At 35.5% G+C, this 16,758-nt stretch overlaps 1 protein-coding gene across 1 annotated transcript; it reads right to left on the minus strand.

The window, feature by feature from the left end:
• Positions 1-958: 958 nt before the first annotated feature.
• LOC107822701 (uncharacterized) lies at positions 959-3,402 on the minus strand. Its single transcript, XM_016649261.2, has one exon. The coding sequence runs from the start codon at positions 3,144-3,146 to the stop codon at positions 1,389-1,391; it is 1,758 nt and encodes a 585-aa protein (XP_016504747.1). The 5' UTR covers positions 3,147-3,402; the 3' UTR covers positions 959-1,388.
• Between the last annotated feature and the right edge of the window lie 13,356 nt (positions 3,403-16,758).

Below are 16,758 nucleotides of genomic sequence, written 5' to 3' on the forward strand. Positions count from 1 at the left end.
ATGGTGGAATTGCTCCTCTCTTGTCTCTTTGAAGGTTTGTTCTTCTTCATTGAGAAAATTTGAAGCTGAAGGTAAATGTGTGTATGAACTTTGAAGATTTGACTTCAATTTTGACTGGTTTTAGAAGAAAAAAGCTTGAAATTGGACGTTAATGGAAGGGTGTTACATATGTTTCTCTGGTTTTAGCAGAGGGAATAATGAGTTTGAAACGTGAGTGTGGGGAGATACGTGGGTGAGGGTGTGGGGTTGGGAGAGAGAAACATGGGGGGGGGGGGAGATTTGGAGGAATATACGGTAGCGTTAATTAAGGAGTGATATACAGTACATTAATTGTACAATTAAAACACATTATAGTATAGAATTGGTAATTAGGTATACTAAATGTAACTAAATCTAATTTTAAACATTGAGGGTAATATAGTTTTCTATATGGAATAGAAATATAAAAATTCCTTGTGAAATTTACCTATTGTCCACACCACTCGTATGTTTAAGTTAATAGAAATTATAAAAGATACTATATAGTCCAAGAAAGGAAAAAAATATAAGTTATGACGGTAATATGTAGCATAGCATATGAGTGGGTTCAAACCGCAATTGCAAATCTTTAGGCTACATAGAATAGACGGAAACGGGTTCTGTCAAACTTAATAATTTTGGTTCAAATTTTATATTTATCTAAAAAAAATTATTAAATATATACAAACTTGTTAATTTAAAATTATAACTTAAAAATAGTAGAATCTCGAACGCAATACGGGGTGAAATTACTTAACATTACATCGCATTTTTTTTAATACGAGGTACTTTAATTTTTTTCTTTTTCCTGAATTAAGCCATATTAAATCAAAAACTCGAAAAAGAACATTCTTGAATGAAATGAAAACCATAAGTCCTAAAGAAGACAGAGAATGATACAATTTGCTTGCCTTTTTAATATGTTGAGGAGACATCAATATGTTCAATCAATTAACAGTTTATTTTTTCAGCCACAACACACTCCAAAGCAATATTGTTTGTTGTCAAAAAGCACCAGATTTGGCCACATATTAGAGAGTTTTTCCCCTCTTTTGGACTACAAAAATACAGCAAATGAATACATAGTTGTTATTCTAAGGAACACTATGTAAAAACTGCAGATTAAGAAGCCTGAAATCTTTTGTTACTGTCAATGATGTACAAGTATTGAACATTGCTCGGACTGTACGAGTAAGGGCAGCCGTGTGCATTAAGCTCCCGCTGTGTGTGGGATCCGGGGAAGGGCCGGACCACAAGGGTCTATTGTATGCAGTCTTACCTTACATTTCTACAAGAGGCTGTTTCCACAGCTCGAACTCGTGACCTCAACTTTACCAGTTACGCCAAGGCTTCCCTTCCAATATTGAACGTTAATTCAAGAAACTACCATTACTATCTTTATAAACATCAGATATAGGAAATGTTTTTCTCAAACGTTGAACTGATTCTTTTGAAATAGCATTCTTCTGATAAAGAGAGCTAGCAACCTCCATTGCTTGAACTCTCCATCCTGAAAAACCAATACCTTCTATTAACAGAATATACGTCGTTTCATTTGGCCGACGCCCCTTTTCTACCATTACTCTTAGCACTTCAATCGCCTCGTCAACTCTATGAGCTTTACACAATCCAAGAAGCAGAATGTTATAAGTGATCACAGTAGGTGGAAAACCATTCCCTTCCATATCTCCTAACAAATCAAGCGCCTCGTTCACTAATCCGTCTCTGCATAAACATGATATTAGTGAATTATAAGTAATCTCATCAGGATCAATCCCTTTTTCTATCATCTCCGAAACCAATCTCAACGCCCTAGCTCTCTCTCCGTTATTCCATAACGCGCTCATCATTGTATTGTAAGTACTCACATCAGGTGGACAGCCTATTTCCGCGAGCTTCTCAAATACTTCCATTGCTTCATCAGCTTTCCCTTTCTTACACATTGTAGAAAGGATGGTGTTGTAGTTCACTATATCGGGCAAGCAACCATTCGAGATCATATAGTCGAGGAACTTAATAGCCAAATCTAATCTCCCTCCTTTACAAAATGCAGAAATCAACGGATCATAAGTGAAAGTATCTGGTGTTAATCCCTTATCCATCATTATCTTCAACAAGTTGATCGCCTCGTCTAATTTCCCATCTCTACACAAAGAACTCATCAAAATGCTATAAGTAACCACATTCGGTTCACAACCTGCAGAAAACATCTCGTTCACTAACTTCTCTCCATCGCTCCATTTCCCTTTATGCAATAACGCCCTTAACAATATATTGTAAGAAATCACATCCGGTTTGCAACCCTTAGATGGCAAACTCCTAACAAACTCATAAGCTTGATCCATCATCTTTTCTCTACACATTCCCCTTATAATTGCATTATAAGTATACATATCGGGTTGAAGCCCTATCGATAACATCTCATCGAGAAGCTTCATTGCTTCATGAATTCCGCCTTCAAGAATCGTTGCCTCTATCAAGATTGTATATGTAATAACCGTAGGCTTACAATTTCTTTCTTCTTTTAACTGATCCAACAATTTCAATGCTAACCCTAATTTCCCCCGATCACAAAGACTTCCAATCAAGATATTATAAGTAACAGCATCCGGAGGAAATCCGTGGGATTTCATCCGATTCAACACCTTATTCGCCTCTTCAATCTTATTCATTTTGCAGAATCCACTAATAAGAGCATTATATGCAAATACATCAGGTTCACCAAATTCCTCTAAAATCTGCATAACTTTTAATGCTTTGTCCGAATTTTTTGAGTTGCAAAATCCCTTAATAAGCTTAGTACAAAGAATAACATCTGGTTTATAACCATTATTCTTCACTTTACAATCAAGAAGATACAACGTTTCATCATATTTTCCTACTTTACATGACCAATTTAGCACTTTCAAAAAATTTGTTGCTTTCAAATCATTGGATTGTTGTACATAGGCATGTCTATTTTCAGTAGAAACTCTAACCCTTTGGTTATTTCTAGGCTTTACTTTACTGAATTCATGGCTACTACATCTAACAATAGAATTGTGCTTTTGAGATTGAGATATTGGCTTCAAGTTATTGGAGAAAAAGGGGCAATGAGGAAAAATCTCAGCTGAAATAATTCGAGTCATTTGGTTAGTACTATTAAGTATTTAATTCAAATGTTACAGTCTAGTGGTACAATAGGTGCGCGTTCAATTCCCACTGTTGTATTTTTCGTTCGTGATCTTTCAATGTAATCGAGAAATGATCTTGAACTGAATTATAAAAGAGAAAGATGTACCTGTTATTCTTGTTGGTAGAGTGAGAAAATGAGCCTAAGCCATGAAAATATGAAGGTATGGAAAATATTAGCAGTTGAAGTTGAGGGGTTGGTACTATTTTTGTAGAAATCTAGTTATAGATTCTTATTGGATAACATACTAGTAAGTTTAGATAAGGCCACGTAACTGGTTAACCCATTGGATAAACCGGGTCGGTCTAGTTTGTGGGTTTGCACTTTTTGAAGTTAAAATAGCAAGGTCTACCCAGTTTTCGGACTGGTCATTCAAAAATAGTCAGCGTTTGCCAAGTCAATGAAAAATAACCACTATTTTGCTACAACAGAGACCGATTCAGCATAATATACTGGAGTTCGGTGCACCTGTGTATGAACTTCCAGCATATTATGTTGGACCGGTATATTATACTGGAACTCCAGTATAATATACTGGAGACTGGAGCATCGGTGCTCCAAACTCCACTATATTATACTGGAACTCCAGTATATTAGACTGGAGTTCCAGTATAATCCAGTATATTATGCTGGAGTATTTTTCCGGATTTTGAACAGTGATTTCGTTCAGATTTATCTTTACATGAAAGGTGGCTAAATTTCGATTACTTTTGAAACTGTGGCTATTTTTGAATGATCACTTGTAAATCTGGCTATTTTGAGTTTCTCCCCTTTTATAAGTTCACTATAAGGTCCACTTCTTGGATTAATTTTTTTAAAATATTGAGCCACACTTTTTTTAAATGATGATGATATCTGGGCCAGTTTGCAGACCTCGATTATTTCATCGGTCATTTGTTACCTCCTAAGTACCAAATAATTCTGCCCACCAAAACTTAAGCAGATAAAAAAAAAATCACCTAATTTTTTTCGTGTCCGGCGTGTTTCTCCTTTCCTCTTTAGCCACAGATTCACATGATAAAATTCTGGGCAAAGAAAATTTGATCTTTGGTACCGATAAGTTTCTATAGTAACGTCAGACTCCAACCTTCACAAAATTGTATATTTGGTCCCATCTTACAAAGTTTAAGCGTTGACACTATTTACATTGAACTTGAATAGTACCCATGCAATTTTTGTTAGAAAATAAATATAGGAAAACAAAGAAAGCGACTTGAGTGATCTCAGTACTCTATAATTTTGTAAAATTGTATGTTTTTTTATTGAATAAGTGCTCAACCTTGTATGGAAGTCGAGAACTATAAAAGTACATGCAATTTATTATTTAAATTTAACATTGTGGTTTCAAGTTTAATATTTACTAAAATTTTAGTTATAACATATAAATCTACGTCTCGTTTCAAAAATAATTGGTCCGGATGAATCCGTCGCAAAAAAATTATATCCACCGTGACTATCCACCAATCCACTAATATCATTTCCACTAAGCCGTGTTAGCTAATTAGTCAACCATACCACTATATTATCATCCGCTGAATTACAACTTGTTGCTTATTTTTATATTATACCTAAAAGTTGTACTAGGTAATTATTTCCTTGAATTAACAATAGGCAAATATGTAATGCATATTTGTAGTAGATTCATGACGATCAGTGGACCCAACATTTTTATCAAGCGGGTTTAAAATGCAAAGAAGCAAATATACAAAAAGGTCAACAAAAATTATATATTAATAAAATATATTATTATAACTGTCCTCTACGAGTTTTCATTTTCTGAAACGTATTCATAATAGTCTCATCAGAAATGGTGTTAAGTATTTTTCTTTCTACATAAGGTACAAACAACCGCTCATGAATTCGTAATTCATTCGGTTTTGCAATTCACTCTTGATCAACTTCAGCGCCGAGAAAGTTCTTTCAACTATAGCAGTGGGAACTGGTAGAAGCAAAGCAAATTTCACAAGGCGAAACACAAATGGATAATTCAAATGCTTCTTTGTCTTAACTAGTATTTCAGAAAGATCAACAAGTCCTTGTAGATTTGAGAACCTTTTATCAAAATCACGAACATCAACAATATAAGTTTCAAGTTGATTCTTGAGCGTAACCATTATATTCTCATCAAAATCGTCAGGATACAATTCAGTCATCATCAATATCTTGTTTATGTCAAAACTGGAAAATGAATCAACTGGATTTAAGCAAGTTACTCTAACAAGCAAGTTCGTTGTCACCTCATTAAAACGAGCATTGAGTTCTTGAACTTGTGAATCAATAATCTTAAAAAATATATCAACACGATAGTGATGTAAAATAGTATAATTAGCAACTTTACGTCGAGATCTTCCGGAGTTAACATAGAAGCCATCAAAGTTTGGTATCAAAATATTATACTTGACACAAAATGCAGACACCTTATCAATAAGTAAACCTCATTCTTCTTCTCTTAGCTTTTGCAACCGTTTCTTTGCCACTTCAACAAGTAGAATAACATTTGCAATATCTTGCTCCTTTTTTTGTAAGGATGTATTAAGCTCGTTTGTGATCCCCAAAACATCTCTCATTAAGTGCAACATGAAAGCAACCTCAAATGTTTGACAAGTGCTAAGATATCCCTTTGCCTTAGATCTTTCTTCTAAAGTCCAGGCATCAACAACGATAGTATCAATAACATCAATAATTGAGTCAAACGGAAATAAAGTTCTTAAAAGATTTGTAGTGCGAACCTCAACGAGTATCGGCAGCTCTGGTAATTACAATTAACAATACAAACAATAAGTTGCATCTTCTATCACACTGTACTCCAACCAATTACGATATTCATCAAACCATTTAGGATTGAAACGACGCTTTAAGCCCGAAAAATCTCTTTGAGGAAACTTATGTTATCGGGGTTGGTAAGGACCTCTTTAGAGATATTCTCTTCTAACCTCATCACGCTCATTTGGATGATAATCTCTAATGAGTATTCTCTCATTTGGATCAGTAGGTAAAAAATCAAGATTTATTCCTTGTCTTTGTCTTTTAGAGGATTGAGGTTGCTCTTCTAATTGGTTCAAATTTTGTTCTGCGGGAGTAGCAATTGGAGAGGATGAACTTGGTTGTGGCAACTTGGAAGATACTAGAAGGTAAAATCTCTTCATTGTAACACAAACTGAATTACCAAATTAGAATTAAAATTAGAAGAATAATTTTGTATATGGTTAACCTTAAATTTAAACTAGAAGAATTAATGTAGCCGAAGACAACCTAAGTAAATATCACTCATCAGATTACAGAACTTTGCGGCGAAACTTTCATCCATGGATAATAGCAAAGGTGAAACCTGATAGTGAGAATTTCTTATATCATCACTTTAGACGTACAATAATAGGCAAATATTTAAATAGTAATCCTAATTTGATAGTTTAATAAAAATGCAATTAATAATCTAATATAATCGGTTAAAATACATTGATGTGTAAAAGTTCATTGTGTTTAAGTATAATCAGTTTCAACATTTCTTGCTTGAGGAGACTTTTTATACTTTCATTATATTCAAAGTGAAAAGGGATTTCTCACTCAAAAACAACAACGACAACAACAATCTAAAATTTTCCATAACTAAAGAGAAAAAGTGCTTAACTTCTCAATATAAGCAAATTTATTACTCTCAATTTCTCAGCCAAAATCCACTAAAACAATCTGATTTTTTTTCCAAAGCATAAATTACAAAAATCTGCAATATAAGCAAGTAAGAAACCTAATAGTGACAATTGACGAGCTGACGGTGAGAGACGGAGAGAGGGGATCCAACGAGAAGTGGCAGTGGCTTGTGGCTAATGGAGGAGACGACTATGAAGCAATGTTCTTTGAAATTGAACTACAACAAAGAGAAGAAAGCATATAGAGGTGAAGGAAATTTATTGAGATTAAATCTTTATGCAAAAGAGGAATAAATACTAGAAATTGAAAATTTAGAATTAGTTTTTATTGATCACCTGAACTTTTAGTTAGATACCAAGATGAAGCCCTTTGTATTTGAAGAAGATGACCTTCTCGGCAGGGGCTAACGGAGGAGGCAATTCTCATTGAAATTGACGCGCGAGAGAGAGAATGAGAGAGAGAGAGAGGCATCGAGGGCTTGAGATTAGAGATTCTGATCGTTTTCTGATTTGGGGAATTGGGGATATTTTATAAAAATATAAAACGGCGTCGTTTTTATGGGAAAAGAGACCTATATAAAAAAAACAAAAATAGAGGTCATACGTGACTAGCTGGTTTCGAACTTAGGACCATGTGAAAAATTTGAACCCTCTTTACCAGCAGCTAGGCAATTTAGTTGTTTGAAGCGGGTTCAAAATAATCTTTAAACCTTTACTTTTTTGAAGACAGAAAAAATATACCTATATACACAACGTTATTTTTCGACGAAGCGGGTTCATATGAACCTTCTTGACTTCATGTGGGTCTGCCCCTGATGATGAACCATATATATACCATATAATATAATTACACCTCATACTAAAAAAAATTTAAAGAGAAACAAAGCAACAAAGAAAAAGAACTAGTTCAAAATCAAGCGAGAGAATGAAATTCTATAGCAAGTTCTCCCACAATACGAAGAAATACTAGAATACACGAGTTCATGCCATTTAAAATAAGACTCATAATAAAATACCAGATTGGCTAAGTCACTAGCTAATGAATTAGTCTCCCCATGGATGAGCAATAAGGATCACCAGTTTCTAGCTTAGATCTGGAAAATATGGTTAACAACATTACCATTCTGATGAGATAAAGACCCTTCGGCTTACAACACATAAACTACACTAGAATGACCAATTTGTAAGACAACTTTGTATGTTATTTTCCTACATGTATGTGGCCCAATAGGTTGAGGCCCATAATTAATATTTAATTAATTATCAAATCTCATCCGTCCGATTGGTTACTTGATGGACGTACCAAATTAAGTGAGAACCTCTATAAATTGGTCCTCTCCCCACCCATTAGGGTTACAGTATTCTTTCTTTCTTCCATCACTAAAGGCGGCGGTAACGAAAGCTAGGGCAAGGGGCGAGAAACCAATTTTGAATTAACGCTTTTGCTTCAAGATAATGGATTTTGCTTCAGGTATGTTTTCTATGACGATTACATGTAAGATTATCATGTTCAAGATCCTGGTAGAATTATAATTCATACTTGCATGTGGTATCAGAGCTTGGATTTCTTAGAACTGATAATCTTCATAAGTATTATTACGCATAAAGCACAGAATTAGGATGACTTGCTCAAAGCCCTCAGAAATACTATAGTAAATTTTTAATTGATAGTCAACTCAATCTTTCGCATCAGACAATTAGATTAGATTGTTTTGACTAATGAGATATATTAAAGTGTTTGTTTCTTAGTTTATCCTTTTCAATAAAAATAATGGATTAGAATTTAGGTTTAATGTGACTCTGAATTGTTGTCTGCTTATGGATGATCGTATATGTCCGTATCGGCCTAGATTGATTTTATACATAATGTTTGTATTTTATTTAATGTTATATTCTAGGTCATAAAGTAAAGTTACTGATTTAAAATATTTAGGGACATTAAGGAAATAAAGTTTATTCCTAAAAGGTTTATGGAATGTATAAATTTCAATACTTGCATGTGAATCTCACCTAATGTATCCATTGTGATTTGGTTCTTGTATTGTATAATAATTGATGTACATGTTTTAAAGTTATATAGTTTGTTAGTCACTAAAGTTATCAAACTAGAATGTTTAATATTTATACATACATCAAATTCATGTTTATTTTATGCATGTATTAATGTGTATAATTTATTAATCACCAAAATGATCATACTAGATTGTTTAAAGTATTCACATGCATAAAATCTTATGATATTTATTTTGTGTGTGCACTTGTGTTATATAGTTTGTTAGTCACCGAAGTGGCCAAACTAGTTTGTTTATGAAAATATGCATACATAAAATTGTAGTTTATCCATGAAATTAATGAAATGCCTATAATAAAAATTAGTGGATAAATTAATTTTCACTATTGCTAGAACTTAAGGATTTACCCGAAGGTGAATCAATTATTCTATGAATAGTGAATATGATGAGGCAAATTAATATTCTTAGTCAGATATATATTGTCTGTCCAAAGATGGCATATATATTTGGTTAAAAATATTTAATTACCTATTAAAGACTAAATGGCATTTAAATTATGATAGTGCGTCGCATTATTTACCCAAAGGAGAATTGCGATATGTTTTAACTGTTTTGTTGAATCCATATTGATTTGTGAGCATGTATTATCTATTTTTTCAGCTATTTCCCTTCATTCTCTTGCTTCGTCTGTTACTGTGTTCAACGGATTAAACTTCTCTGAATGGCGTGAACAAGTCCAGTTCACTTAGGTATAATGGATCTTAACTTGGCTCTGCTGAATGATAAGCCCGCTGCTATTACTAATTCGAGCAGTGCGGATGAGAAGTCTTTCCATAAAGCATGAGAACGCTCTAACAAGCTAAGCTTTATGTTTATGCGAATGAATATTGCCAACAACATTAAGAGTACTATTCCACAAACAGAAAGTGCCAAGGAATACCTGAAGTTTGTGGAAGAACGTTTTCGTTCTGCAGATAAGTCTCTCGCTAGTACACTAATGGCTGAACTCATGACCATGAAGTTTGATGGGTCGCGTAGTATGCAAAATCATATCATCGAGATGACTAACATTGCAGCAAGACTTCGGACCTTGGGGATGAAAGTGGATGACTCCTTCTTGGTTCAGTTTATTCTGAACTCATTCCTCCTGAGTATGGACCTTTTCAAATTAACTATAACACTATTAAGAATAAGTGGAATGTTAGTGAATTGTCCAGTATGCTTACTCAGGAGGAGTCAAGACATAAGAAACAAGGGAGTCATTCAATTAACCTCATGGGTCAAGGAGCTGGTAAAGGACTTAAGGTGAAGGCCAACAAGTTCAAGAAGAAGAAAGCACCTGCTAAAGCTCAACAGGATGCTAACAAGGAACATAAGGCAGATACATGTCGTTTCTGTAATAAAGAAGGACACTAACATAAAGATTGCCTGAAACGTAAAGCTTGGTTCGAAAAGAAAGGTACAATTAGTGCTTTTGTATGTTTCGAATCAAATTTAGTAGAAGTTCCTAATAATACTTGGTGGCTTGATTCTAGCAACTGCTCATGTATCTACTACGTTGCAGGGATTCCTTACGATCCAAACTACAAATTCAAATAAGAATTTCTTGTTCATGGGAAATCGTATGAAGGCTCCAATTGAAGGCATAGGGACTTATCGTTGATCATGGAGACTGGACGTTACCTTGATCTATTACAGACTCTTTGTGTACCTTAAGTTTCTAGGAATTTGATTTCTCTCTCAAGACTTGATATTTCTGGATTTGATTTAAAGTTTGGAAATGGATGTTTCAATTTATATAAGAATGCTATTGTTTTATGGTTCTAGTTTTCTCAATGATGGTTTATATAAATTGAAACTCGATATTGGTTTTTCTGAATCCCTTCTTACTGTTCAACATAATGTTGGAATTAAACGTAGTTCACTAGATGAAAGTTCTACTTACTTGTGGCATAGACGTTTGGGTCGTATATCCAAAAAAATGTTATAAAGATTAGTAAAGAATGAGATTCTTCCGAATCTAAATTTTACTGATCTTACTATATGTTTGGATTGTATTAAGGGAAAGCAAACCAAGCATAATAAGAAATGTGCCACAATAAGCACCCAGCTTCTTGAAATTATACACACCGATATTTGTGGACCTTTTGATGTTCCATCTTTTGGTGGATAGAAATATTTTATCACTTTTATCGATAATTTTTCACGTTATGGATACATCTATTTGCTGAAAGAAAAATCTTAAGCAGCAGATGCTCTCAAGGTCTTTGTTAATGAGGTTGAAAGGCAATTAGATAAAAAGGTAAAAATCATTAGGTCAGATAGAGGTGGTAAATATTATGAAAAATATAATGAGTCAGGACAATGTCCAGGTCCATTTGCAAAGTTCCTCGAGGAACGTGGCATATGTGCACAGTATACTATGCCAGGAACTCCTCAATAAAATGGTGTTGCAGAAAGGCGTAATCGAACATTTATGGACATGGTTAGGAGCATGATAAGTAATTCCTCATTACCCAAATCATTGTGGATGTATGCTCTTAAAACCGCTGTATATTTATTAAACAAGGTTCCTAGCAAGGCAGTTCCAAAGACCCCTTTTGAAATGTGGACAGGAAGGAAACCTAGTTTAAGGCACCTGCATGTTTGGGGTTGCCCAGCGGAAGCTAGAGTCTATAATCCACAAGAAAAGAAATTAGATTCTCGAACAATAAGTGGTTACTTTATTGGTTACCCAGAGAAATCTAAAAGGTATGTGTTTTACTGTCCAAACCATAGTTCGAGAATTGTTGAAACCAGTAATGCAAGATTTATTGAGAACTATCGGGCCAATTGGCCAAATGGGCCATCGAACTTAGTAGGTACGATATCGAGTATCAACCCCGAACGACCATCAAGTCTCAAATTTTGGCGGACTTCGTATTTGATTTCATGCCAACCCTTATACCCAAAGTTGAAAAAAAACTTTTGTTAAAATTAGGCACATCATCGGGGGTATGGACCCTTTTCACAGACACCGCTTCGAATGTGAAGGGGTCCGGGTTAGGCATCATTTTGAAACCTCCCACGGTAGGGCTGTTCATTCGGATCGGATATCCGAAATCCGAACCGATCCATTCAATTTTGAATTTCGGATTTCGGACTGGATCGGATTTCGGATTATGTTTATTAAAATTTCGGATCAAATTTTGGATTGGTATATTTTTATCCAATCCAATCCGAAATCCGAAATTATTAGGACATGTATAAATACTACACTTTAATTTATATCAACCTCCAAGTTATTACCTTTGCAATTGCTAGATTTAGCTATATTGGCACCATAGCACTCTCATAATTGCCTAAACATGAATTTTTCTTAATGTATTGCCTCTTTTACAAAGAAAATATACATATTAATTTAACTTTGAGGCATAATAATACGATCCGATATCCGATCTGATCCAAACTTTAAAATCCGATCTGATCCGATATAATTCAGATCGGATTCGGATTGCATTTTCTAGAATCCGAAATTCGAATCCGAAATATGCTAAATCTGATCCGATCCGATCCGTGCACAGCCCTAGCCCACGGGTAGTACTATTAGGCAGTCTATCAAAACTTCTAGGTTGACTAACAATGAGACTGAGGACGAGGCCATGATTACAGGTGTCGATCTACCTAAAAGCTTGGGAGCAGAAGTCATCGAAGCCAAGTGTGACTCTTTACTGGTGGTGAACCAAGTAAACAAAACCTTCGAAGTTCGAGAGGATAGGATACAAAGGTATTTGGACAAACTGCAAATAACTTTGCACCATTTTAAGGAATGGACATTACAACACGTACCTCGAGAATAAAACAGTGAGGCCGATGCACTTGCAAATCTGGGGTCATCAGTCGAGCAGTTCAGGGACTGTCGTTCAACTCTCGAGATCTGTGATCAAGGAAGGTCATGCTGAGATAAACTTTACAAGCATGACCTAGGATTGGAGGAATAAATATATTGAATACTTGAAGAACGGAAAGCTGCCATCGAACCCTAAAGAATTGAGGGCCCACAGACCAAAGTTGCTCGATCACATTGGATGAAGATGGAACATTATACAGAAGAACATCCGATGGACCATTGGCAGTGTGTTTAGGATCAGGAGACACCGATTATGTTTTACGAGAGGTCCATAAAGGCACTTATGGAAACCACTCCGGCGCCGAATCGTTGATTCACAAAATCATTAGAGCAAGATACTATTGGGATAGCATGGAAAAAGACACTAACGAGTTTGTTCGAAAATGTGATAAATGTCAAAGATTTGCACCAATGATCTATCAGCCTGGAGAACAGCTTCATTTAGTCATATCCCCATGGCCATTTATGAAATGAGGAATAGATATCACCGGCCATCTGCCAACGGCCCCAGGTAAAGCTAAGTTCGTTTTATCTATGACTGACTTTTTCTCTAAATGGGTTGAAGCACAAGCGTACAGAAAGTGAGAGATAAAGAGGCTATAGACTTCATCTGGGATCACATCGTATGTCGATTTGGGATACCCGCCGAGATAGTGTGTGACAATGGAAAATAATTTATCGGCAGCAAGATAACAAAATTCTCAAGGATCATAAAATAAAAAGGATATTATCAACGTCGTATCATCTAGTGGAAACATACAGGCCGAATCGATGAAAAAGACTATCATTCTAAGCTAAAGAAAAGGTTGAATGACGCCAAGGGGAAGTGGATAGAAATGTTACCCAAAGTCCTTTGGGCATATCGAACAACATCGAAGTCCAGTACAAGAGCGACCCCGTTCTCCTTAGTATATGGCTCCGAGGCCTTGATTCCGGCCGAAGTTGAGGAACCTAGCGCCAGATTTTAACATAAAACGAAAAAGTCAAATCACGAGGTTATGAATACTAGCCTCGAGCTATTAGATGAAAAATGAGAAGTTGCGCTAGTTCAGATAGTTGCGCAAAAGCAAAGAATCGAGAGATATTATAATAGAAGAACCAACCTTTGCCACTTCAGCATCGGTGACTTAGTTCTGAGGAAAGTCACCCTCAACACTCGAGACCCAAAAGAAGGGAAACTAGGCCCATATTGGGAAGGACCATATCGGGTCCTCGGTATCATCGGAAAAGGATCTTACAAACTTGGCACAATGGAGGGCGAACAATTGCCAAACAATTGGAATGTATCACTCTTTCAAACGGCATTATTGCTAAGGTATGACTCTCACCCTTTCTATTTGTATTTGATACTAACTTATTGCAGGTGGTTCGATCAAAGACATCGAGAATCTCTTCAACACGAGGACCTTAGGTCTTAAAGCACATGTTGCACTCTTTTTCCCTTAGATCGGTTTTTATCCCAAATGGGTTTTTCTGGTGAGGTTTTTAACGAGGCAACAATTATGTGCTACCTGAGGAAAATTCAACAGTATCCCAGGCTTTTTTACAATCAACCTCGAATATTGGGTGGCATCACCATCAGATGTTACATTTTCGAGGAAAGTGCTTCATGTCAAAAAAGGGTCTCGATAGGAAAACTTAATAATGCGCCCAAACGGTCGAATGAACCATGTCCATATAGATTAGTCGAGCCCCGATGGAAGAACATGTACGCATGCATAAATTATTTCAAGAAGCGTTTTTTCTATATCAAACATCTTGTGTCTCAAAGAAAACTTTCTACTATACGAGTTCCATACTTATGATTTTATGAGAAATGGCTCAAGGGCCAAGCACAAATATACCTCGAACACTCAGGAACTGTCATCGACGATTGGCATATTCGAGTTATCTAAACTCGAATTCATAAGATCTCAAAGAGGCACCCCTCGATCTATAGGCCAAGACCGTCATTCTCGGGGACTAACACTTCGAACAAGTTTGAAGTGTTATTGGGGAACAAGTCCAAGAGGCATACCCAAAGCTACGGTCAAACTCATGCGGCTCGAAGACGTCAGAATCCCGCAATAAAAATAGGCCTTCGAATTCTTTGAAAAATCGGCTAAAAAAGGCTACCCTCGGCAAATAATCAAAAGGGTTTCGATAAAATCAGCCCTCAAAAAACCTTTGAAGCATAGTAATCGAGTAGGTCAAGTCACATTGAGTCAACAATGGAGAAAACAAAGTATCAGAAACATGCAAAGGTCTCACAGTAGCAGACGAGAAAACCTTTTGAAAAGTTAGGGTTTCAAGCATAGTCGAGTTTTAAAAATAATAAAACCCAGAATCAAAGGAATCACATAAAGAAAAAGAGATTCTGAAACAAGGAACTTCAAATCGAGTCAGGTATTCAAACGAACAATTTCAAAGTATGGAAATTAAAGAAGTGAGGGTCAATATTTTATTACCTAGAAATGTGCCTACTTCCACACAAATACCAAATATTGTTCCAGTTGTTGAAGAATACTTTGACAACACCGAACAACATTTGGATGGAATACTTCATGAAGAAACTAACTCACAAATGTCTGACACAAATGAACTACAAGAAATGTCATTAAGAAAATCTCAAAGAGTTAGAAAATCGGTTATTTCGGATGATTACGTGGTTTATTTGCAAGAGACAGATTTTAACATTGGTCTTAATAAGGATCCAGTTTCATTTTCACAAGCCATAGAAAGTAATGAGTCTGACAAATGGATTGATGCCATGAAGGAAGAGTTAAAATGCATGGAATACAATAAAGTTTGGGATCTTATTGAATTGCAAGAAAGTTCTAAAAGAATCGGGTGTAGATGGGTCTCTAAGACCAAACACGATTCAAAAATGGAAATATTGAGAGATACAAAGCCAGACTTGTTGCCAAGGGTTATACTCAGAAAGGAGGCATTGATTATAAAGAGACCTTTTCACCGGTCTCAAAGAAAGACTCGTTAAGAATTATTATGGCATTTGTGGCTCATTATGATTTAAAGTTACACCAAATGGATGTGAAAACTTCCTTTATTAATAGAGATCTCGAGGAGAAAGTATATATGGACCAACCAGAGGGTTTTGAAACTAAAGGGAAATGTCAAATGGTGTGTAAACTGAAAAAGTCAATATATGGACTTAAACAAGCCTCACGACAATAGTATATAAAGTTTAATGATACCATAACATCTTTTGGATTTGTGAAAATTACCGTTGATCAGTGTATATACCAAAAGATCATGTGGGAGCAAGTTTATATTTTTAGTCCTATATATTGATGATATTCTACTTGCTGCTAACAATTTAGGCATATTGCGTGAGACTAAAGATTTTCTCTCTAAGAATTTTGAAATGAAAGATATGGGTGAGGCATCCTATGTGATAGGAATAGAAATATTCTGTGATAGATCACAAGGATTATTGGGATTGTCTCAGAAAGGCTATATCGAAAGAATTCTAGAGAGATTTAACATGAACAATTGTTCGACAGGAATTGTTCCAATTCAAAAAGGGGACAAATTTAGTCTCATGCAATACCCTAAGAATGATATAGAGCGAAACGGAATGGAATCAATTCCTTACTCTTCTATTATTGGTAGTCTGATGTATGCTTAGACTTGCACAAGACCGGATATTAGTTTTGCGGTCGGAATGTTGGGAAGATATTAAAGTAATCCAGGAATTGATCATTGGAAAGCTGCAAAGAAAGTTTTGAGGTACTTGAAAGGAACGAAGGATTACATGCTCATGTATAGGAGATCCAAGCATTTGGAAGTTGTTGGATACTCGGATTCAGATTTTGCTGGATGTATTGATACTAAAAATCCACGTTTGGTTATTTGTTCCAATTAGCTGAAGGAACGATATCATGGAAGAGTATTAAACAGTCTGTCATTGCTACATCCACGATGGAGGCAGAATTTGTGGCATGTTTTGAAGCCACAATTCATGCATTATGGCTGCGAAACTTTATTTCAGGACTTGGGGTTAACGACACCATTACCAAG

This window comes from Nicotiana tabacum, chromosome 16 (assembly GCF_000715075.1).
Source record: "Nicotiana tabacum cultivar K326 chromosome 16, ASM71507v2, whole genome shotgun sequence".
NCBI lineage: Eukaryota > Viridiplantae > Streptophyta > Magnoliopsida > Solanales > Solanaceae > Nicotiana > Nicotiana tabacum.

What these genes read in the sequence shown, in the direction of transcription:
- LOC107822701 (XM_016649261.2), bottom strand. Translation starts at nt 3,146, where the DNA reads ATGACTCGAATTATTTCAGCTGAGATTTTTCCTCATTGCCCCTTTTTC.